The sequence below is a fragment of the Coptis chinensis genome, chromosome 2, assembly GCF_015680905.1.
Source record: "Coptis chinensis isolate HL-2020 chromosome 2, ASM1568090v1, whole genome shotgun sequence".
Lineage (NCBI taxonomy): Eukaryota > Viridiplantae > Streptophyta > Magnoliopsida > Ranunculales > Ranunculaceae > Coptis > Coptis chinensis.
The window spans coordinates 95959328-95984458 of NC_141457.1; the positions used below are offsets into that span (position 1 = coordinate 95959328).

A 25131-nucleotide genomic window follows, 5' to 3' on the forward strand; every position below is an offset into this window, starting at 1 on the left:
TATTTATTTGTGGAAGAAATTGACAGTTACAAATGAAAAAGGAAAAAGGAAAAATAAAAAGTTTTAAAAACAGATAATACACCCAAAAAATAACGTGTTGTTAAAATTGGAGTAGAATCAAAAAATAACATTGGTATTTCTCTAGACAAAATACACACTAAAAAAAGTGTCTGGAACCCAAAATGTTTTATAAGCATACATTTTATTTTGGGTTCTCTTCAGTCTAATTTTAAGCAAACTAGCCGATCATTCATACATTTTGGGTTGATATAAGTTTTATTTCATGGGCTAGTGTGCTTAAAATTAGCCCAAAATGTAACCTCTAGACATGGACTTTAGTCTCTGACACATGAATGGTTTTAATTTAAGCCCGACCTTGTCCTCAAATTTTATTATTTCAAGCCCAAGTGATGTTATACCAGTGGGCCATTTTGCATAAAGATTTGGCCCGGCCCTCGAGTCACGACGCTATGTGTTGAGATAATTCGACATTTCAACCTCATGTTCTCCTCCAATTGTTTACGGCGAGTAAGTTGCTTTATTTTATTATTTTCCAATTTCTTGTTTTTACAAATTTAATTGTTTAACAAGATTTGCAGACCTATAATGTGTTAGGTTGGCCGGGTTTGGAGTAAACAGGGTAAAATCTGTATTGACACATACGTGGAAGTGGTCAAAGAAATAATTTTATACCACAATAATTTTTAAATAATTTTCTTTTAAAGTTGAATTATGCATGAAAAGTAATGTGTTAGGTTGGCCGGGTTTGGAGTATTTAAACATGTACGCCTGTACATCTTCTTTAGTTTTCTATTGGGAACTCATTTTCTATTTTATCTGTAATCCTATTATACTGCACGTACTATAAAATGGGTCAGCTAATTAACTATTTAACTTAGTTATATATATAATTGATTTTCAGAATTGTCAATAATTTATTACTTTTTTAGATATTGATCTTATGATGCAGTGATGCACAACCATTTAGAATATTTTGAACAATTGTTTATTTTCTTTTCTTTAGAGGAAACTTGTCAAAATTTCAAGTTCAACGAAGACATAAAAAAATTATTTGATTTACAAAATTAGTGTATATATGTTTTTTTCATTAGGTAAAACAATTTGGTGATCTTGGACACACCCATAAAACACTCCCGTATCCCAATTTTGAAATAAATAAATAAAATTGTTTAAAACACATTTAAGTTCCTAAATTACCCTTTTTTTTATTAAGTATATCCAAGACAAAACAAAACAAGTGCTTATCCTTCCAACAAACACAAATCCACTTATTTTCCTTTTTTTCTGTCATTGTTTTTCGTCTTTACAAAATGAATTGGAAATAGTAAAATTATAGAATTTCGGAAAACAAATAAGTCTTTCTCCTCCTCTCACTCATCAACCATTAAAGCCTTTTTTTTTCCTCATTGCACCTCCTTGCTGTCTTTCTCATTTTTCGCTTGAGAAATTTCCAATTGAATATATTTCTACTAAACTCTTTTAACCCTTCGACAATGATAAAAAAGAAGTAATTGCAATAAGAAAAATAAAATCAAAATTGAAGCAATTTCTAGAAGAGGAAAAAGACAATTTGTTTTTTGGGCATTCTTTTATCTTTATTATAAGTTTTCTTATTGTGAAGTGTGCTACTGTAACACAAAGATTCCTAAAGATCCATAATATTACTTTCAATTTTTTTTATTTGGTGTTTCCATTTGGAATGGGTCTCTTGTTTTTTTGTTTTTTCTCTTTATTTATTCCTATTGAAAATATCTCAAATTAATTTGGGAGATATTATTGGATTGAAACGGTTATTGGGGTTATGACAAAAACTTAGTTAGTTATGGGGTATGGGAATATTTTTATGTGTGTCCAAAATCACCCAATTCAAAGAATTTGGAAGTGGGGCTAGAAGAGTTTGAGGGTAATCTTTTAACCGACCCAAAAATAAGAAGGTTTGGACCAGATCAAACTTATTGGGAACAATGACAAACAATGGGTCTTGAAAAAGACAAGTGGCCAACGATGTTCTCTATGTATGGCACCAGCCGAAAACAAGAAGAAGACAAAAGTCAATAGCACCAATAGCTTTCACTAAAAAGACCCCTGATTCAATTTTTTCGGGAACAAAAAAGAATATTCTTCTTATCTTATCTAATATATTTATGGAATTCATTTCCCATATTTTAAATAGATGGATCACTGAATGGTGTTACATCAATGACCAGTTGAAAGTAATGTCAGTTGACTGGTGCCAAATTGAAGTGCCAGGACTTGGTAGCCTTGTTAGCAAATTCGGGACGGCAAAAATTCGGTTAGGGAATAATTTGATAATTATTCAGTGATTCAAAAAAACGGTACGGTAAAAAATTCGCAATATAGTAATTATGCGATATTTAATTAATATGCATTTTAAAAGTTTGGTTGCAAAAATTTGAAAATAAAAAATTCGTGATATTATGCTAGTAAATATTAATATTAGTTGTCATTCTTTACAACATAACAAACATATCTAAACAATTTAGCTACAAAAACATTGAAACCAATTGAATAGTTCACATAGGTACCTTCATTATTTGTTCTTGAATTGAAATTACCGTTCAAATTTCAAAATACACACACCATAACATGATAATTTAAATACTGCCCAAAAAATATAAAAGCAAACCTTTTGGATTAATTTATCACTAAAAATGTAAGAGTTGAGGACTTAAAATAAGAGTAAGGACATAAAGTACATAAAAAATAACAAAAGCGCAACCGAATTTTCATTCATTTTTTTTTTTGCTGAATTTTTGTACCAAAAAATATGTATTATACGTTTCAAGGCAAAAAATCACTAATTATTCTGAAAATTTCAAACATTCGGAAGTATTATACGTTTTGCCCTTCAAAAATTCGATTCGCAAATTATTCGCGAATAATTCGGTGAATTGCTAACAAGGCTTGGTAATTCATAGTTGTTACCTTTAGACTACATTTATTATTCAAATTATCAAATATTTGGATAGTTTGTGCCTTTGATTGCTAAATGCTAATATTTTTTATTATTAGAATGTAAATCATTGAGATTGCACCTTCACTAATACTTGTTAATTTCTTATATATATTTTTATTTCTTTTGGATGTTTTCATTTTATTATTTCGTTGTTGTTGTTCCTTTTTTTTCGTTTTGGATAAGATGAATTTTGCTGTTGTTGCTATTTTTATTTTGAGGCCAGATCTTCTCCACCCGGGTGGAATACTTAAGGTTTTACACCTCACAAAAATATATTGACATGTGTCCACTCATTTAACCCCAAAATTAATGCAACAAACGGAGTTAGACGAAAAAAAATGCCTACAAATTAGGAAGATTCCTTGCGTGGGTAGATAAAAGTAAAACCCACAAAAAAAAAATAACAAGGAAAGGAAACTCAAAGGTTGGTTTTATATTCTTCTGCAATCATTTCAAATGATAATATCACAACAAAACATCTACTAATACTCACATAGTCACATAGCTAAGCTGAGAAATTTATAGAGTGAACTCAATAAAAAATGACATTGACGCCTGAAAGCAGCTTGGATTCCTCAACCAAAATATTAACTACAAAACTTCCGAAAATGTCTTAAGTGGTGTGCGTTTGACCACTCGAGTACTCAAACTTGCATAGATAAGCTTGTGTCATACTTGGTGTTTGTTACCCTCACAGTCGTTATATTCCCATAGTTGGTTCTTTCTGACCACTGCTACTGCTGAAGATCCTGTTTCATTGAACAAGTTGGTACAGTTACTAGAGTCGTGTTTAGCTGCAATCGCCTTTTTTACGTTACCTCGCTTCTTTCGACAGTGTGGCCTTCAACTATTATTTCTTGATGGACTACAGGAGGATTCACAGTGCGTTAGATGTGGTATTGTGGATACGCTCGTGAGTTAGACAAGACCTTCAAACTTATTCGGAAGTTTTGGGAAACTGTTATTATTCTCATACTCTTTCTTTCTAGTGATTTGTTTTTTTATTGTTTAATACCGTTACTACCCTTCAGTTTGGGTGTTAAATGAGTGGACATGTGTCGATTTATTTTTGTAAGGTGTAAAAACTTGAGTTTTCCACCCGGGCGGAGAAGATCTGGCCTCTTTTATTTTACAATGTCTTTCATAATTTGCAACAAGGCCACATCCTCTTTTCTAACGGTTTTGATAACTTTCAATCAAAATATTGAGAATCTTCGATGCTAAATTTTAGTTGGAGATACCGATGCAAATGTGATCGATCATGCATGTAAGTTTCAAAACAAAAAACGCATTTTGCACTTAGTGAATAGAGATACAACATCGTAAAATGAAATTAAATCGCAATGACACTATGTAAGGTTCATTTTGAACTAAGGGTGTGTTTGTTATGATGGAAACACTATGGAAAGGAAAGGAAAATAAGAGTGGTCCACATTTTCCATAGTTTTTAAGGCGTTTGTTTACCCATGGAAAGGAAATGGGCTTTTCCATATGGAAACAAATGGAAAAGGTTTTGTGTCTTTAAATTAACCCCGAAATTTTTTGTGGAAAGGAAAGGAAAGGAAATAAATAAATAGAGACTTACTACTAATACACTCCACTCAACAATACAATTATTCATTTCCATAGCTTTTGCAAACAAACATGATTATTCCTTTCCTCAGTTTTTACTTTCCTTTCCCCAGTTTACCAAACACATACCATTTAAAATTATTTCCTTTCCATTCCATTCCATAGTGGACCACCCATTTTATTTCCTTTCCTTTCCATGAGTTAAAATTTAACAAACACACCCTAAAATTAGTCAAGTGACTTTTCATGAAAAATGTTGTCCGTATTGGAAAATATTTTCTAACAGTTGAGCGCCACTTAAGTGAGTGTACGCAATGATGTTGCGGCCGCATTGCACTGGTCATTTAGGGAGAATTTTTAGTTTTTCTGTTTTTCTTTTGAAAATTGAAATATTATATACATCTCACATGTCGTGTCGAAATATAAAATGTATGACATGTCCTATATATGAGTGCTTTTTATTTATCTCCGAGTGTTCAAAGTTTAAACTGAAACTGGGTAAGAAGAGATTTTCCCCACAATCTTCAGATACAATAATTAAGGATCACAAGCCACTAACTTGCAGTTCAATGCCCATTTTTTTTTATAGTGAAACAAGTTAACCATGCGGTTCAATGCCCATAAGACTATAAGAGTATGGACCATTTAATAAAAGTTAATGGGGGATGTTATGTGCATGTCGTTAAATCATATCATTAATTCGTTAGGAAAAAGTCAATAACAGGTCTTCTTGATCCCCATTTTTGTTCTCGCTTCCTTTTTTTCTTCGACTGTTTTCGTTGTTTAATACATTATTATTAAATTCTCATTGACCTCGTCTATCTTTGGCCTTTATGGCCGGCTCAGAATTATAATAAACTTTTATCAATTTATTCCGAGATATATTAATGAATGATTTTCTTGAGCAATAAGTGAACAATAGTTGTAGAGCAACTTCAAGGCTCCTTTTCGATACTAACACTAAGCACCATGACAAAATGAAGCGCGTAATGCTTAGCTTTATGAACTCTTTCTTTCATAAACTTGTAACTCTCATTTCTCCGAAGTTCATAAAACATTGGCCTCAAAAGTCTCTCAAGTGTTTTTTTCTTTGAAGAGAATATATATTCTATCTGATATATAGTAGTGGGGGTAGTTGTAGTTGTAGCTTGCTCTCGCACAGGATTCTTGTATGTAGCTATGGCTGTAGCAGGAGATCGACCGTTGACGGAAACTCCGACATGGGCTGTAGCATTTGTTTGCGCTGTCTTTGTGATCATCTCTTTACTTATTGAAAGAGGAATCCATGCTCTTGGAAAGGTAAGTCATACATTGTTCATGCGTTTCACAGTCTTAAATGGATGCAGTTTCAATTTTTAGAGTTGCTCGGAGAGATGACTTGATAGGCTTCTGATATGATATAAGTGTCAAAAATGTATATTCATGTTAAGTCACTTCCTTCCACAGTGGTTCCAAAAGAGGCAAAAGAAAGCCATGAGTGAAGCGCTAGAGAAAATGAAAGCTGGTACGTATCTCTTTACTCTAACAGGCGAAGAAGCAAACTTCATTGATATATTCGCAACTCTGGGACCACTTTTAGGAATGTTTATGTTGCTATCTTCAAGCGGTAATAATTATAAATGAAATCGTTGCAAAACTAATTTAGCATATGCTTTAAAATAGATCTATGGACACATAATCACACATACATATGTACGTGTCCTAAAAGAAAGGTGGTCGCGCGCATTGAAGTTTAACAGAATCCTGTCTGTTTGGTTCATATTTTCTGACTAAGTTTATATATGATTTTCGCTACTTAGTCAGAACATTTTTTGTTTGGTTAAAAACATGCAATGTTCTAGAAACTGTTTTGAAAAAGAAGGAATAAATCAGTATAAATTAATAAATGATCATCCCCAAATATAGCAATTCTTCAGTAGGAGCAGATGTTATAATCAATAATAATTTTTGCTTTCTTTAAAAACTCTGTGTTGCATCATGGCATGGACATGGTTAAGATCGTGAATTCGTGATTGCCCAAGTATGACTCGCGAGTGTAAAAGTAGGGCTAAAGTCAACCATGATGGATAGAGTAAAATCTGTTAACAAAAGATATTACTCTCTATATAAAGAGTAAAATAAGGATAGAGAGTAAAATCATTTGTATATATACAGAGTAAATTAATGACAGAGAGTAAAATCTGTTGACTTTAACTCTATTTTTAAAGAGATAGCCGTGAATCATCCTACTAGTTGAATTAAGGGCCGATATTTTGTATATATACGTTGAAGGTGGAACATTTCAAAATTTAAAACCATAATCAGTCCTAATAATCTTTAAGATCGAATTTTATAATTGTTTGTAGAGCTAATTCGATCATTCGGTTTATTTGCAGAGCTAATGCTACTGGGTTTCATCTCTCTGCTCCTTACTGTTGGTACACAGCCAATATCTAAGATATGTATACCTTCCGAAATGGGAGACTATATGCTTCCATGTGCAAAGGTTCCCAAGGATGAGGATGGCAAGGAGAGCGGGAGAAAATTACTATCATTGGCTCAAGATACAATTTGGCGTCGATCTTTGGCAGCAGATAGTGGTACAGGAGATTATTGCTCCAAATATGTAAGCAAATAAAGTCCCTCCATGCACTAACTTAGTTCATTTCAATTAACTTGATTTGTGACTTGATGTCCTGCCTCGTGCTAGAATTAGGAAAGTGTCTAGCTCCTGTTTCAATGGTCATATTGTTTAAGAATTGTTTATTTGTACTATACTACTATGTTTATCTAGAAGGAAAACAGAGTTTGCTAAAGGTGCAGTAGGGTAATTACTGTCATTGCAAGCGGCTCATGGTCTTTTTGCTCAACTAGTGTTGACTACTATCAATGGTTTCTCTTCAGAACAAAGTCCCAATGATCTCGCAAACTGGAGTGCATCAATTGCACATATTCATTTTTGTCCTCGCCGTATTTCACGTTCTCTACAGTGTCATCCTTATGGCTTTAGGAAGAGCAAAAGTAAGGAAGTAATCATCCTATATGCATTAATCTGAGTCCTAAAGTCCATTTTTCGTATTCTAAAATGGATGAATGTTCACAGATGAATAAATGGAGGGATTGGGAATTGGAAACAACTTCCTTGGAATATCAATTCACAAATGGTACCTATTTCACTTTTGTTGTATGAATATATGTGCATTTGACTGAAAAATGTGCTCGTTTTTCTCTGTTAATTGATTACATTATGTTGATTTTGATCTCTAGATCCAGCAAGATTTAGGTTTGCTCACCAAACTTCCTTTGTGAGGAGGCACACTGGCTTTTCAAGAAAACCTGGGATCAGATGGATTGTAAGTTATTCTCCTCTTTGTGTAAAACGGAATGATCTTCATATAAAATATGTGCCGATCGATATGAATACTATGCAGTGTGCACACCAATAACCAGATAAAATTGCACCTTGTAACTCACATACTTAATTTGAAGTTTGAATGCTTTCATCCTGAGCCTTTTCACTTTACTTTTAATTGGCAGGTTGCTTTTTTTAGGCAATTCTTTGGTTCAATCAATAAGGTGGACTACTTAACCATGCGCCATGGATTTATTAATGTAAGATATCTCTTCATTTTCTACATCACACACTTTTGATACATCGTAATCATGTTCAGTATCACATTTTAGTGGCTGTCAGATGGTAGTGACTAGTGACCCTAATGCTTATTATGCTATCATAGCATGTATACCACTAGTTCATCTTACAATTTAAGCAACTGCTTGTACATTAAATTCTTTTAACAAGATACATACAAATGTAGGCTCATTTGGCTCCGAACAGCAAATTCGATTTCCACAAGTACATTAAGCGATCCATGGAAGATGATTTCAAAGTTGTTGTTGGTATCAGGTATTTTTCCCTCCATCTCTCCATATTTTGTTTGTGTCGTGAAAGTTGGCTTAGTTCATCTACAGGTGCTACAGGAACTTGAGATCATTTATTTTTATTTGAACTCCGGTTGGGAGCTAGGGTCGCCTCTTCATTGTCTTTACTTGGTAATAATCAGTCAGCCATGGAACCGGTCTGGTATAACAGGGTTTTACCAGTTCCATGCTTATAGGAACTTAGCACTAACAATGAGTGTTGTTTGGACAGTGTTCCACTCTGGGCTTTCGCAGTCATATATTTGGTGCTGAATGTATACAGTAAGAAATATCATCATTTTCCATAAATTTTATTTCATTGACATATTTTTGAACAGCTTCATGATCCTGTCCTCATTTTGCAGATTGGTACACACTCGCTTGGATCTCTTTCTTTCCACTAATAGTAAGACATGCCTCATCAAACTTTTCAGTTACAATTGTCCTTGAACTCTGTCTCAACCTTGTACTATATTATGTAGATACTTCTCCTTCTTGGAATGAAACTGGAAGTTGTTATTATGGAGATGGCTCATCAAATCCAAGATCGAACAACAGTAGTCAAAGGAGCTCCTCTGGTAGAGCTTAGTAACAAGCTCTTTTGGTTTGATCGGCCTGGGTTGATCCTATTCTTAATACATCTAACCTTATTCCAGGTAAATTTCTATGATCAAGTTTCATATATTCAATTTCTGTACTTGATTAACATAAGGACCGATATATAGTAGTTCAGCATTTCTTGTGAAATGAGTGGAACTAAAATTGGAATGCATGGCTAAATTAAATTTCCTTAAGCACTAGGAATGTGCTTTCCTCGAAAACCTGTTTTACTACCACTGTTCTGAGATCAAATATAATTTAGTCACTCATGTGGCCCTGCATAGATTGTTATTACTGTTCGCCTGATGCTGTGGGAGATCATATCTTCCCTTCCTAGCCGGTATTACTATTTTTTCTCTAAGTAAGCAAAATTTATGTATTGAAGAAAGGAGGAAAGGGGGGAGTACCTAAGTACAGGTCGGGGATAAGAAATTAACAAAACATATAATAAACATGCTCTAGAACCTCCAATTTGGTTATCGATGGGGGTTTTACAAGAAAGCTAACTTGAACATTGTCTTGAATATTGGCTGCGTGCCTGTAATTCGTTGTACAATAGTTAAATTGCCCAATGTCCTAATGCAACAATTTCGTGTGGTTTCAAGGGTTCTTGTTCCAAAATCCTAATAAAGGCTTTGCATTTTACAGAACGCGTTCCAGATGGCGTACTTTCTATGGACATGGGTAAGTTGAAGATTTTCATCCCGTCTTGATTGTCGTATATTGGGTTTTGCATTACAGCTATAACCCAATTAAGCTTACAATTTTTGTTAAATGTATGCACTAGCTAGCGCTTTGTTTAGTAGAAGTTCAATAGAATTTCAAGTTTCTATCTGAAATGGTCGACTTAATTCCAACAATGTTTCAATGCAGTACGAATTCGGACTCAGATCCTGCTTCCACGAGAACTTGGCAACCACTATAATAAGGGTTGTCCTTGGCGTAGCTCTTCAGGTCCTGTGTAGCTATATCACCTTCCCACTGTATGCTTTAGTGACACAAGTGAGTTTTCCCCCCTCTATTACCAGAACACTAATAGCAAAAGCAAAAGTACGTGTAGTTCTGATTACTCCGTATCTGCAGATGGGCTCTCACATGAAGCAGGCAATATTTGAAGAACAGACTGCGAAAGCTCTAATGAAATGGCGAAAAGCAGCAAAGGAAAGGTCAAATAAAACAAGAAAACCAGGAGCGGATGCTTCTTCTGGGTTCAGGAGTGGGGAGAACACACCCAGCATTGGTTCATCTCCCATACATTTGCTTCATAAACACAAATCCAACACAGTTGACATTGAAATGGCTATGAATTCTCCAAGGTCTTATCAATCAGATACCGATTTTTCAGAGACTGAGCCTACAATACCAGTAGCCCATCAAGTTCATGAACTAAGACCACATGAATATCATAACCGAAATGGAGAGATTCATAGTGGTGATTTTTCTTTCGTTCAACCTTGAAACAGAATTTTGCAATTAAAGAGTCCTACGTGCACATGAAATGTTAAGTTGTATGGGCTAGTTAAATTGACTTGAATACAAATAGTGTAGTTTCTTCAAGTTTCTAATGTAGTTTATCGAAATAATACTAAAAAAAAAAGTTCTATTGTAGCTCAATTATACTGTTACAGTGTTGCACAGTTCTTTTGTAAGTTTCATTTTGAAAGAATGAAAAGCCTTGGTAAATTCTATGAAAGTATAGACCATATATTTTTATTGTTTACACAGTTTTCTGTATTTTCATTGTGATTGACTAAAAAACTTGGTAAACTCTCTCAAAGTATTTAAAGACCATATTTTTTAAAAGATACGGTTGTATGAACTCCACTTATACGAATAGGAGCATAGATTATTAAGTTCATAAATATAATTGCGTGAAAATTGGGAGTCTACAAGAAGCAATCCCCAGTTACATTTTACTTTGAATTGGAGCATGAGTGGTCAATTTGCATATAACACTGCACATCAAATAAGATGAATTGATCAGCTTGGAAAACATTAATATATGGTCGCAACCCACAATGGCCAACTGGTGACTTGGTGCTATCAGATAGCTAACTGCTCTTTTTATTTTTTGATAAGCAAGATAACTGCTCTTCCACCACTGCAGGGCTCATGTTTTAGTCATGACTTCAAAATCAAGCCATTGGCACATGTTCATTATGAAATGTTAGCACCTTTCCTCCATGTTGAACAAAAAAAATTAGTGAGAAAGAAATAAACAACACTAAAGATTCCCATGCTAAGACTTTTGTAAACTAGTGCATTTTATTAATGAGAAATGCTAGCGAGCTACCCTCTGAGGGGTAGCACCATGATACCCCGGTTAAAAACAGAAAGCATGACTCGATAACTTTTTTTTTTTGTTTCCGTTTCTCTTTTTTCTCAACATAGAAATAGAAAGATTCCTAAATAAAACAAAAAAAGACTGGAAAGTTATTGTCTTCTCCATAGAGTTTCCTTTTGAACTTATCCTCGTAACCTCCACCCCAACTTCAAGTTCAAGGATTAACTTATCCTAGTACTTCAATCAAAGTGCAAAAACTAATGGAATTCAACAGTAATTCAATATGGGATCCAAAGAATGTATTTGAAGATAATTACCATTAGAGATTCGAACCTATTAGATAAAACCCACTTATATTCTTAACTGATTTATTTACGATAAAAAATACAATTGGAAGAAAAAGAAAGTCCCGTTAAATTGGAGTTATAGGTCATAATTGTTTTACTTTGCAAATCAATTTGGGTTGATCATACAACACAAGTATAATATAAGAAGGCAATAAGGGAGATTAAGGGTAAGAAAATGATGATGAGGTGTCACGTAGAAAGAGAGGAAAAAGACCAAAGAGTTTTAGAGTGAATAACACGCAGGAAATTGAGGAGGAAGAAAACTATTTTTTCATTTTGCCGTCTGGCCTTTTTCTAATTTTAGTACCGGTTGTGGGTTATTCTTTTTTTGGCTGGGAGAGAGGTATTATGGTGCCGCTAACATTTCTCTTTATTAATTTATTTACTTAAAGCCTATGGTCCCTTTAATTAAAAATACTTATCAAGAAAATTGTTTGAAATAAATAACGTTAGCTTTTCTACATAAATCTTAGTCATGAATTGATAGAGCCCTCTATTGAACTAAATTATAGTGGTTATGTTAGCTCGTTTACAATGAACATTGTTAATTCAAAATGTTTAATATAGTAGCTAGGAGCCTAGGACGATATTAGGAAACAAAAGTACGAATCTGATGCAATACACTACCATTTCCAAATTGTTTATCTTCAACGGAATACTTAATATATACAACACAATTATTTTATCTAAGCACTATATGATAGCTGGTTTTCAAGAATTCTCTCTCCATTATGAGTAAGCAATTTGTGATATCTATATTTGCTTAATTTATAAATACTTCTCTCACAAAAAATAGAAAAATCTCCCCTCCCTCTTATTTATTAATAATTTAGAAACACTTCCCTAATATCACTTAAATTATATAATAATTATCTATTTTCCTCACTGAACTTAGAACAAATCTTATTTTATTAATAAAATTTAGGAAAATCTCTCTATTTTCACTTAAAAAATAAAATAATTATCCCCTATATTTAAAAAATAAAATAAAATAGACGTGCCTTCTCTATATAATTACAATTAGAATTCAAATAAACCATGCTTACTATTGATCCAGTTTCAAGACTTTAGAAAAAAAAAATGATACGTAGCACAATTTGCATACTTGTTTGTATATGTGTATTGGAGATATACATGTTAATATATGGTTTGGTCGTGTGGTTATACATGTTAATACATGTATATTAACATGTTAATAACATGTTAATACATATTACCCTATGCTAAGTAAAAAAAAAGTTAATCAAAATTTGTTTTCTCTTAATAGACCATTTTATTACTCGAGGCATGTAATTTCGTATAATTTTCATTTCACAGGGGGGTTATTTTATTTTATTTTAAACTTAATTTAAGTCTCAATTTTAATAACAGTATAACGATGGGTTTGGATTGGTTCACCACCCAAGTATGGCAGACCAAATTGAAAGGCAACCTCAAAATGTGGAAATTAATTGCATATATATTCCATACCAAGCAAATGGGAACTCCAAGCAAATTGTCTCATCTCATTAATAACCTCACTTTAAGTAACTCAAAAATACTGATCAAAATACTCCATGTTGGAGAAAAACCCCCAAATCCACGTGGAAATATCTCACTCGCTATACTAAAAGAATCCTATGTGGACCCACCTACCAATTAACAAATTAACAAAATCTCAGACCATCAAATCACCAAACTCTCCACGTGGCATTATCTCGATCGTACAACACTAAAAAAATTCAAATACGGCCGGCACAATTTTTTTCTTTACAAAAAAAAAAAAAAAAATGTGAAATAAAAAGCTGCGGCCAAGAGCAGCTTATCATTAAACTACTAAACATTTTTCTTCTTCTTCTTCTTCTTCATTTTGCAGACCTTCCTCATTAAAAATGCTGAAAAATATGTAAACTCTAACAAGTGAAAAATAAGTAAATGGGCTTTCTTAAAATGGGATTTGAACTCTTGGGTCGGGTCGAGATCCAAATCTCTAAAAACTGTTTAGAAATAAGTGGGGTTTAAGTGATCTATATATCAGTGAAGTAAACAAGAGAAGAAACAGTTTTTTATTTTTTATTTTTAGAACTAGTCTTTTTCTTCTTGTTTAACTTTTGGTGCTGTTGGTTTCTGAGTGTTGAGTTTCAGTAATGGCTAGACGTCATGGATGGCAACTTCCTGCACATACATTGCAGGTATATTGTTTTCTTTTTGGTACAAGTATTTTTACTTTTATTATTTCACCAATGTGGTGGGAGACTTGTTTGTTTGGGTTTTGAACTTCATTTTTCTCTTTATATATTGTTTCGTATATGAAATGAATGTTTTTGGTTTATTTAGAAAATTTAGCACTAAAAAGCCTTTTACACTCGAGATAAGTTATTTATTTTGTGTATGGATGAATGTCTAGCTGAGATTGATATCCGATTTAATGCAGTATCTTAGGTTTTTCTTTGTAAAGTATAACTCGGTTGCGGAGATTCGACCTTAGATTGTAATTACAAGAGGCATAAATGCATTAGTGGCTCTGCCCTGTGACTCAAAATATCATCCATGTGCCCATATATGTTACATGAGTATCAGAAGAAGTGTCGATAATGCAATGTAATAAATTTTCAGTGTCATCGTATTTGTTTATGCATCACATTAACTGTTTTGGTTTTCATCTAATTTCCAAATTGGTGGATGACCTAAAACTAACGATAAACTGCAGTTTTTGGTAAGCTTAGGAGAAACTAGTGCATATACAATAAATGAAAGTACAAATCTATGGGAAAGGAATGTAAGAAATTAACAATATTTGAAGAGTAGGTTTAAAGTGGGTCTAGACTTAACTGCCTTGGAAATATGAATGAAGCATTCACCAGTGGCTGAATCGAGGACCAGCTTGCATAGATCTAACAACTGTGAACTTGATCTCTATGTGTTGTTTTAGGATAGCTCTTACTGTCTCTTTCCTTTCTAATAACAACAGAGTTTAGACCTACTTACTTGGTGCAGCACCAAGAGGAAATCATATTCTGGACTTGAGCAAAGAAGGATGGAATCTCTTGTTAGAAGGGGTGTCAACCTTCTAATTAGGTGATCCTACACAGATGAAGATGGAGATTTCTTTGGTGTCCAAGGCTTAAATAAGTTTGAGCATTGCATCAATAGTTAGGACTTAGGACTTACATAGGAAGGATAGGTGTTAACCGGTAATACTAATGCCATCATTTATTATTTACAGGGGTATGTCAAAATAACTAAAAAGTAGATAAATAAATAAATAATAAAATAAAGTTCCTGTGTATAACGTTGATAAAGAAATCTTCTGTTCATCTATGCAAAAACAAAAGCTCCCTGTTGTCTAGAATGTATGTCAATTGGTGCGGTAGATTGGTTTGGAATATATTTAAAATTTCGACATTAGATATATAGAGACGATTTTGGCTTCCCATGATTGATCAGATCTTGTTATTGGAAGTGATAGTCGACTTTAGTTGTTCTAGGCTTTTGATGGGAGCTTTGTAATTATATCCTTTGCATTTTGATAAGGTAAATTATCTAAAATATAAAAGGCTTATGACAAAGCTTAGGATGAGAGCAAGAGTTCTGTTCCATTTGAAGTAGGGGTGGCATGCGTCAAACTATTATGGTGGATAATCTAGTAATTTAATAATGATCAATGTCGGTACTGTGATCTTTATAATCCTTGTCTCATGCATTTACAGTTATTTTGTATTTTAAGCTCATGGCTTTATCAACCATGCAGCAGTTAAATATAATGATATATTATCTTTTATAGCTTCGAATGATCTTGTCTGGTTCTAAATGACTACTGTTATGGATAGATTTTCCTACCCATATCATAGTTTCTCCGTCATTGTATCTGGTTTCTTTGTTTTGGAGTTTGAAAAAGAAAACAAGTGAACTTATTGTTCAGAGGTATTGGTTGTTATATGCTTGGATTGTTTTCCTTTTTAAGTGCCCATGCTTGACAATTAATTTTATGTATACAGGTTGTGGCTATAACAGTATTTTTGTTTCTATCGATTGCATTTTATGCCTTCTTTGCTCCATTTCTTGGAAAGGATATATATGAATATGTTGCAATGGGTGTCTATTCTTTCTTGGTAAGTACAGATGTCTTGAAGCTTGTACTTTCTATTTGCTCTGTTGTATTTGTTGCCTCAGTGGCATCTCATCTTGCTTCCTTTGCTGTTATCTTATGGTTTAGAATTATTTTCAGGCCTTCTCTGTGTTTATTCTCTACGTTAGAAGCACAGCCATTGACCCTGCCGATCCTGGAATTTTGCTTGTTAATGATGTGACATCAGCCTATAAGTCACATAATACCCCTGACTTTCCAGGTAATTTGCTATTTCCTTAAATTTATTTATCTCTGAACACATCCACAGAAGTTGGGTCTTACCATTCAGTCACCAAGGAGACGACCAATTACTGTCTTGATTACATGTCCATAAAACTAATCCATGCTGTCTTGTAGAACGAGTTATAGGACCACGAAAGTAGAAACAATGAAAATGAGAGTATTTGTTGAACAAATCTAAATTTTGAGGTCACGATCTGTGCCATGTTTATGGAAATGGAAATATACAGAGTTACTTCTCTTTCACTACCAGCAATGATCATTCCCTTTTGGATAGTTTCTAGTTGGTCTTCTTTTAACGACTCTTTTAATCCTTTGTGATGTGCAATCAGGATATCTCATCCTTTTTGTAATTGTTTTTCTTTTATCAAAATATATGTCCTAATTTTACCGATCAAAAAAAAAACCAGGATATCCATCTTCAGTTGGAGAGCTCAGCAAAGTAGGACCAAGAAACGGAGACAAATCTCCGGAGGTTAACGCTAGTTGTTTTGCAACAACACTTGGATGTATTTTCTGTGGTTTCCTGGTAAAAGAGGATTGCCGCAGAGATGAAGATTTTATCCAGCAGCAATCTGGTGAAGAAGATGCATTATTTTGCACGCTTTGCAATGCTGAGGTATAAGAGCTTTATTTGAGGCTTTCTGCACTCTGTGCTTAATATTTCTATGCTAGTAAGTAGTGATAAAATACAATGAGGATGATGATGCCTTGTGCTTCCATAAGTTAGTTTCCCAAATATTGTTATATTTGAGTGTAACAATTGATGCTATTTTGTACTAATTATTATATTGGATATCTTATCCCAGTGTACCATGTTTGATACTTCTTTCAAGCCAAAATTTCTTTAAGTGGTGTTTTTTGGAAAAGCATGCAGGAAGTCTTAGGTTTCTTGGGGCATTGGAAGAAAATGATGAAAGTTGAATGCTGATGTGTTTCGCGGCAAATAATATGTTAGATGCCCCATCTTTTTCTTTACACCAAAACTGGTCCATATACTGTTACTAGTAATAATGGATATCGAATCTTGAGATCCGTTTCCCATGATAACCTTGTTTGCCATCTTTTGTACTTCTTATTTCTGTGGAGATTATTTACTAAATACGGATAACAAAACAATCTGTGGCTCATAACAATTTAACCACGTTTCTTCATGATTAAAGCAACTTCAGAGTAAATGTTTTGGCCATGGTCAGTGCTCCACTGGCAAGAGTTTAGGGAGCTGTTCTTGAAGGTCTTCAGGTTTGAGTTTATACATGGGGAAGGGGGATAGGGATATGAGAAAAACTAATTTACCTTCACCACTATAAGTTGAGGGGGTCACGTGACTCGTTTTCTTGAATCCTTTCATTGCCTTAGTTGGGGACCTCTGAAAATGAGTCAAAAGCTAATTTGGTGGGGATACTTACCATTGATCAGTGTGTTTGATCTTTATAAACTTATCGTAAGAGTTGGTCAATTTTGGAGATTGCCGGTTCTGGGTTGTAGACACCATATTGATATATTTATACATGGTAGTAACTTCGTTATTTTTGTAGGTGCGCAAGTTCAGCAAACATTGCAGAAGTTGTGACAAATGTGTTGATGGATTTGATCATCATTGTCGGGTATGTAAGCACCTTAATTACTGGAACTTGCTCCCTGTAGGGTGAAAACCAATGCTACAGCTCAAATTAAGATCTCCTTGGTCAAAATCAATGAATAAGATGGTTACACACACACTCACACAGACACATATTATGTATGGCATTAAGTTGACTCTGACTGGTTAATAAGATACAGGAAGTAATCTCTAAAGTGAACAATGTTAAAATGTTGAGATAATGCACTTGGATATTTACCACAAAAAAAAAAAAAAATTAACTTGGTGGAAATTATCAAGGTGCTCAAGCAGTTAAGTTAACTGAGGCGGTGGGGGTGGAGTTTGACTCTCTTTATCTGGTCCATGCTCTGGTATTTAGTGTTTAAGAGATGGTATACAATTATCAGACTATTATTTGGCAAAACCTCTTATGCTTGCCTCTCTCTACCACCTATCCGATGTATATCTTTTTCTTGTTGGAATTTGATGAAAAATGTAAAATCCCTGTATTTGTGCAGTGGCTGAATAATTGCGTTGGGAGGAAAAATTACATCACATTTGTGTCTCTAATGGCATTTAGTCTTCTTTGGGTGAGTGACATAGGTTTGATGCTTTACTTTCCTATAACTTCTTGAGGCTTGTATTGTAGCTAAAATTGAACGGTGACTTCTTTTTCTCAGCTCATGGTCGAGTGCGGGGTTGGAATTGCAGTCCTGGTGCGGTGCTTTACTGATAAAACAGCTACTGAGCATCAAATAACTGAGAGGCTTGGTGTTGGGTTCTCTCGGCCTATTTTAGCTAGTGTGGTGGTAAACTCCAATTTTTTTTTACCTTTACTCTCTGCTTCTCTATTTCTCAATGAGCTAGCGTTTTCCGAGCAATTGATAAAATAAAGCAACTTAGTAAGTTTAGAGTCAAACTGAAAATTGGAACATGAGTCCTCCGCTGCGGAGCACAATGTTTGGCACATGTTGCTAGTGATGGGCCTAGGATTGGTTGTCGGTTTACGGAGTTGATGAAGTGTATCACGTATGACTTACCCTAAACCCAATTTACTAGCCTTGTATACGGCTTATTTAGGTTATGTGGATGTTCCCTGTTTAATGTGCGACTGTCTTTCTATTATTTTATATAATTATTTTCTGTTCGTTAATTTCTTAATGATTATATTGTACAACTGAAATATGTTGCATCATTTTTCCGACTGCTTAGAATATCATTGGCACATATTTCTTAGGCTTCCGTACATGCTTAAGAATTATTGGTTTTAAAATTCCATTTCAGCGGTGGATCTTGTACAGTTACTTACCTTAAAACTTTAAATAAGTAAGGTGGCCATGCATGTTAACATCACGAAGATACAAAGTAGGTCAACACAGCATACTAAAAGTACGATAAAAAGTTATAGATAAATGTAGGAGTGACAAGCTACAAAGAATTAACTTATGTCTATGTGTATAATATTCTTTTATTTTCGTCATTATTGCCTTTGCAAAGATGATAAATAAGAAAGGAATTCTGTCAACTGATTTTCTTTGCCTGCCTATTTTATTTTATTTTTGTTAATTATTTGCACATACAAAATCTCCTTGTGGAATTGGTTTGAACTCAACATCACTTCAACCACAGAAAATTATCAATACTTACCAGGTGATTTTCTCTATTCAATTCCTAAAATAAAATAACACAAAAATGGAGAACGGATGTTCATATTAAGTTTGGCATGCCATGATTGTGGAAATTTTAGTGCTATAAATCTCAACTTTCCATATAATGATCAATGTTGTGTCTTGTATTTGTCTGTTATTCCTGAATTTCTCACAACTTTCATTATCACATCAGTTTTCCACGGTTTCCTTTGTTTCAGGCCTTCTGTACAGCTCTTTCTTTTCTTGCAACTGTCCCATTGGGAGAACTATTCTTTTTCCATATAATTTTGATACGGAAGGTGTGTTTATTAAGTCCCTATAAAATAATTTTCCCACTCCATTCATTAGGTCCTACAACAATGGAAATGATGAATTTCTATTCTTTTAATAGGGAATTACAACATATGAGTATGTAGTGGCCATGAGAACACAAAGCGAACCACCTGGACCATCTGTAGATGGTGGTGAACAGCAAAGTCTACCATCTTCACCAACAGGTTCGGCTGTAACTGCCATAAGTGGAAGAAGCTCTCTCGGGTTAGGCCTGCAATATAAAGGTGCCTGGTGCACGCCTCCAAGAATTTTTGTTGACCATCAGGTATGAGCTTGATCCGCCTACCAAGCTTAACACATTTAACTTCCCTGCCAACAGGGCATCATGAAAAAGATAAAGGTCCTTGAATGATCTAACCTAGTAGGTTTTACCACTTTTACGATGGGCTGTAGTTGTTATTATTCTGTATACTGATTGCTTCAGGAATGTACTCACTACAAATATATTTGTATTATCCTTTTCATCCTTTTAGATGGATATATACCCTTCCCATTATGTCACATGGCATAGATGGGACTGAATTACTATTCTTTGTATCTGTTTCATAGTTTGTTTTAACAAATAAACTACAAAAGTTCGGTCATGCATATCGACATTTTCTATATCCATATTGGCTGTCCCATTATATGATACTATATATGGATAGATCGCCATCACAACCAGATTACAGATTCCATGAACTGTTAGGGTTATGATTTTTGAATGATTATATTGTAAGTGGGATTTTCATTTTGTAGTAAAATTAACTTATGTGTTTTGGTTGTGTACTGGACAGGATGAAATCATCCCACATCTGGGACCTGGGCGTGTTCCATCAACAGTAGATCCAGATGTGGTTGGGTCGTCTGATAAGGGGAAAAGGTTGCCCCAGCGTCAGGTTCGAATTAGCGCATGGAAACTTGCAAAGCTGGATTCCACTGACGCAGTGAAAGCAGCTGCCAAAGCTAGAGCTTCATCCTCTGTGCTACGTCCTGTAAATTCTCGGCATCATCCATATGATGCTGATAACTTGTCAAGTGCAAACTTAAGTGGTAGAAGTAGTCCTGCAAGTACTGATCATGGGAACAACCATAGGGATGCTAGAACAGGAATGCCGAGAACATCTTCACGTAAGAGTTCTTATCCGCCTAGTCGTGCCAGCAGAGAGGATACTGAGACATGCAATCACAGCCTTAGTAACTTTAGTAGTCCTCGTCACACCAACAATCTCACCCCTTCTCCATTAGAACAGAGGGCTTCCAACAGAGACCATTTTAACCCTATATATCAATCTTCAGCTGGTCAATCTCCGTGGTCAGTAAAAGCCAATGATGGGACTGGTGTTACCCTGCATGAAAACATGTCCAGGAATCCAGCCAGGAAAAGCGATGTGGCTATGTCAGAGGGTTCAAGATCATCTGTTTTTTGGGATCATGAAGCTGGGCGATTCATGTCTACAGCATCTAGAACAGCGGGGTCATCTTCGCAGCTTGCTGGAACAGAACTGTTATACACAGGTCAGTCTATATTCTTTGGAGGTCCTCTTGTAAACGAACAGTCAGTGAGGAGCGCTAGGGATGGTGGTTCGTTAGGGTCGACAGGCTTGGAGAGAGGGTTTACCTCGAGTCTATATCAGCAGGGTAGGTCAGGGAGAGGGGGTCAGCTTCCTGTGTTTGTTCCAAGTGATTCTCATGTAAATCAGTTTCCATCAAGAATGCCTTGAAGGCCGGACTGTAGAACACACGTTGAGGTATATAGTGAGTTATTAGACCAACATTTAACTGCTTTGTTTTCTTCCTTGGCCGGCACAAACATGAACTAGTGGGGAAAAAAAATAACATAACCGTAATGATAGGTTTAGGAGAAAACAGGAAATCTAACGCTGGCTATATAAGGTATGGTCATGACTCGTGGTCTTAAGGAACTGGGACATAAGTGAGTCTTGGATGAAAAATTCTTTGTTTTAAATTTTTAATGTGATATCTTATTTAAAATGTATAATGGCATCACTGTTCACACAATTCTGGTGTTTATGAAACAAACTAAAAGTTAATAACATAACTTAAAATTTGGTAGATAGTTTCTACTGCCGAGAAAGACTCTTTTTCAGGTAAAATTTCGAACGAACTGAATATTTTTTGCAAAAGTGATCATCCCGTTTCAAAGTCCTAATCCTGTCGGAATGGTAAATGACATTAGACAAAAATCATAATAATGATGCAAAATAATCAAAACTATCGCCACTACCAAACTACAAAAAATTTACCGAATTTGCTCCACGCCGAGTGATTTTTAAGCAACGCTTGTGGTTTTGCCAATTTGCTAACTCCTTCAGAACCCAACATTTGACTATATCTCGTTACAACAGTTTCTCATTGGTCCAAACACTTTGTGAACAGATAAACAGTTTTTTTGAGCAGTCTCTCCACCAATGGTCTTGCGGACAGCAAATAATTGTATGTACACAAAATTATTCTCTTCTTTTTGATTCCGTTCTTTGTGGGCTTTCTGTCCATGAATTTTAAGTTGGATCTGGGTAATGTTCAGCCCAACTCAGATTGTTCATTGCATGTAGTGGGCTAGTGGCTAGTGACTCGTGAACTCGTGTGTCTCCGTTGAGATTGAAGAGAGACAGATAAATGAGAGGAGTTCCTGCTACATCAATAGTATCCTCCCCATATATGCTGACACGCCAATCCCTTCGTCCTATATCAACCGTCAGATTACCATCAGACAAGTATCAGAAATATGCCACAAGGTACTGGGACATTTTCTACAAGCGACACCATAACAAGGTCCCATTCTCAAATCCCAATATTACTCTATAAATACCAGTTTATAATTTAATCTCTTATTTAACTTTTACAGTTCTTCAAAGACCGGCATTACTTGGAGAAAGAATGGGCCCATTGCTTTTCAACCAATGTGGACTCTACTAATCACTCTTCACCAAAAGTTGTATTAGAGGTAGTTACATAACTTACTTGCCCTTGAATTTGCACTGAAATTAAATTGCCAGTATTATAACAAGTACATTTTTTTATTCTCTTATAAATATCAGGTTGGTTGTGGAGCTGGTAATACCATTTTCCCACTTTTAAATGCATTTCCCAATCTTTTCATTCACGCATGTGATTTCTCGCCTAATGCCATATCACTTGTTAAGGTTTGTCTTTTTTTTTTTTTTTTTTTTAAAAGGTCTTATATAGTTGAATACTTTATAATGTTGATTATGAATGTTGAATGATGTAGTCGCATGAAGATTTCAGAGAAGATCAAGTGAACGCGTTTGTCTGTGATCTGACGAATGGTGAACTTTGTGAAAGAGTTGCGCCTTCTTCAGTTGATGTTGTGACCTTGGTAATGAACAGAAAATTGTAGTTTGATATTGTATTTTGTGGTTTTTAGCTGCATTTGTTGGTATTGGTAATTTGGTATAGAACATGTTGTCTTCTTACTTAAAATGCAGGGGTTGATTGTTAAACATGATCATTGTTTTGTTATCTGATCCTTGAATAACAACCTTATGCTTAAGTACTCTGCGGTCATAAACCATTATCCAATCTTTATACAGTTGACGCAGGATTTCAACCACCCTGTTTATATGTTTAGATTCTATACCACCTAAAGTATACAAAACTTACAGGATTACCTTTGATGTATAGTAGTTAGTTAAGTTAATGCATTATCCCTCGGACCTTATTTTGCCTTGACTCTAGCGAAAGCAGATTTCGGTTTTGCATTCATAGCTGCTCTGGTTCAACTCTAGAATAATGCTTATGTTTGTGTTCTTTGTGATGTTTTACGAGAACAAACATTTAGGATGAATCAACATATATGCTGATTTACTTCTAAAAGTTTCTAAATGCATAAATATTGATCCTACTTGAATATTATTCTTGTTTTTCCGTGTGCCTTTACACTGGCTTACATTTAGGTTCCTGTAATGCTTGAATGAGCGTTTAACATTTGAAGCAGATTTTTACTCTGTCTGCAGTTTCTCCAGAAAAGATGCCCTTGGTATTGCAGAACCTGAAAAAAGTTCTCAAGGTGCCTACATGCTATCAAGAAAGACTAAATGCTTACTACTATTTTAATTTTTATCTGTTTTAGTAATGCACAGTATATTCATCTGCTGCAGCCAAGTGGTCATGTTCTTTTCCGAGATTATGCCATTGGAGATTTTGCTCAAGTGAGACTCCCAAGCTTATTCTAGATTTCCAAAGTTTTTATGGTTTAGTTTTTTAGACTTTTATGTAAGTTATGATCAGGAGTTTAGCAACATATCTGTTAACTTCTGCTGACTCTACAGGAGAAGCTCATTGATAAAAACCAAATGATCAGTGAGAACTTTGGTGTTCGAGGAGATGGTACTGTAAGTTCTCTCAGTCACATTAAAGTTATTTGATCTGCAATTAAAAGCATATAGAGTTATAGACTGGTCTTCTTATTGTTCTTCACTTCCTGTGTGCAGTGTGCATTTTATTTCTCGGAGTATTTTTTGTCTAGCCTGTTTGCCAGGGAAGGGTACAAAACTGCAGAAATCAATACATACTGCAAAGAAATTGTTAATCGCTCTCGAAATATAGTGATGAATAGGTAATTTGATATTTAACCTATCGCTTGTACCCTAATTTATAGATTGATATTATCCTTTTTCTCATTTCCAATTCATTATTCTGCTTGGGGAATCTGATAACACACAAATTTCAGTAGTAATCAAAATGTCTTTTGATTTAGGAATACCTCTCAAAGTCTCAAGTGTCATTCTATTACAATACCAACTCTGTTCAACTGAAAGATACATTGCAATCTTGTGGTCTAGTTCCTAGAGTTGTAGTTTATCTTTTTAAATTGGAGAATGTATCGAGGTTGTCCTGCAGTTCTGTCATCTTGTTATTTTCTGCTTTGATGTTGGTATATTTTTCCAGGCGTTGGATGCGCGCTATTTTCTGCAACCAGGATCCTTTGGATACTCAGTACGCTTCCATGTTGAAACCTAGATGTTAATCTTACAATTGTTGAGCAACGAGCAATTTTTCCTCCAATTCATTGGTTTATGATTTCAACATAAGCCGTCATTGGTTCTGGTGATTTCTGTCATTCGGCGCGAATGCCTCTTCAAATTACTCGATCACTAGTCATCATCATTTGGTGAAAGTCTTTCAGCTACCATTGTCTGATGGCTCAACAAATATGGTAATGGTGCGTGTCACTGACATCAAAGCTACTTCTTTCCTCGCTGAATTTCATGAAAATCAATTCTGCTTTTGTAAGCTTCAGGTGGACTGCCATCCGAACCCTCTACAGTTATCAAATGATCATGCAGTAGCACAGGTATAAAGTTGTAGTCAAGGAGAAATGACCATGTTTTATGTACAATATGGTCTTAAACCAACACTTTTTACTTGGTTTGACACGGTATGAGTGTATGACCTGTTATCCTTGGCAAGTTGGCATGCGTTTAACCATTTGTTGTCCTATTATATGTTCATTGTAAACAGGTGAGTATGACATTTTTTCGTGATCAAACAGTTA

The 25131-nt window shown here is 34.7% G+C and overlaps 3 protein-coding genes across 3 annotated transcripts; all 3 read left to right on the plus strand.

Annotated features, from left to right (window-relative positions):
* Nucleotides 1-5483: 5483 nt before the first annotated feature.
* Nucleotides 5484-10763, plus strand: LOC147519302 (MLO protein homolog 1-like). The gene is made up of 14 exons (XM_086590936.1): nucleotides 5484-5869; nucleotides 6017-6074; nucleotides 6946-7175; nucleotides 7454-7570; nucleotides 7653-7713; nucleotides 7817-7902; nucleotides 8087-8161; nucleotides 8368-8456; nucleotides 8703-8752; nucleotides 8836-8876; nucleotides 8953-9126; nucleotides 9719-9754; nucleotides 9944-10072; nucleotides 10154-10763. The coding sequence occupies exons 1-14, from the start codon at nucleotides 5750-5752 to the stop codon at nucleotides 10526-10528; spliced, it is 1641 nt and encodes a 546-aa protein (XP_086447062.1). The 5' UTR covers nucleotides 5484-5749; the 3' UTR covers nucleotides 10529-10763.
* Nucleotides 10764-13452: 2689 nt separating this feature from the next.
* Nucleotides 13453-21369, plus strand: LOC147519303 (DHHC-type zinc finger family protein). Its single transcript, XM_086590935.1, has 10 exons — nucleotides 13453-13872; nucleotides 15679-15792; nucleotides 15909-16029; nucleotides 16460-16668; nucleotides 17588-17656; nucleotides 18150-18221; nucleotides 18312-18440; nucleotides 19499-19579; nucleotides 19672-19878; nucleotides 20390-21369. Exons 1-10 carry the CDS (start codon nucleotides 13828-13830, stop codon nucleotides 21314-21316), a joined length of 1974 nt encoding a protein of 657 aa, XP_086447061.1. The 5' UTR covers nucleotides 13453-13827; the 3' UTR covers nucleotides 21317-21369.
* An 817-nt stretch (nucleotides 21370-22186) lies between these two features.
* On the plus strand, nucleotides 22187-24745 carry LOC147519304 (tRNA N(3)-methylcytidine methyltransferase trm141-like; the record flags this gene model as incomplete). Its single annotated transcript, XM_086594106.1, has 9 exons — nucleotides 22187-22351; nucleotides 22462-22560; nucleotides 22655-22759; nucleotides 22846-22953; nucleotides 23572-23643; nucleotides 23735-23785; nucleotides 23906-23968; nucleotides 24068-24192; nucleotides 24525-24745. Coding segments are annotated over 9 exons (867 nt in total), but the record flags the coding sequence as incomplete, so codon positions are not given.
* Between the last annotated feature and the right edge of the window lie 386 nt (nucleotides 24746-25131).

Excerpts from the sequence above, each read along its gene's own strand:
- LOC147519302 (XM_086590936.1), top strand. The coding sequence starts at position 5,750 with ATGGCTGTAGCAGGAGATCGACCGTTGACGGAAACTCCGACATGGGCT. Across the intron at positions 8,753-8,835 it reads TTTGGTGCTGAATGTATACA|ATTGGTACACACTCGCTTGG; the intron begins GTAAGAAATATC and ends CTCATTTTGCAG. Across the intron at positions 9,755-9,943 it reads CGTACTTTCTATGGACATGG|TACGAATTCGGACTCAGATC; the intron begins GTAAGTTGAAGA and ends GTTTCAATGCAG.
- LOC147519303 (XM_086590935.1), top strand. The coding sequence starts at position 13,828 with ATGGCTAGACGTCATGGATGGCAACTTCCTGCACATACATTGCAG. Across the intron at positions 16,030-16,459 it reads TAATACCCCTGACTTTCCAG|GATATCCATCTTCAGTTGGA; the intron begins GTAATTTGCTAT and ends AAAAAAAACCAG. Across the intron at positions 19,580-19,671 it reads ATATAATTTTGATACGGAAG|GGAATTACAACATATGAGTA; the intron begins GTGTGTTTATTA and ends TTCTTTTAATAG.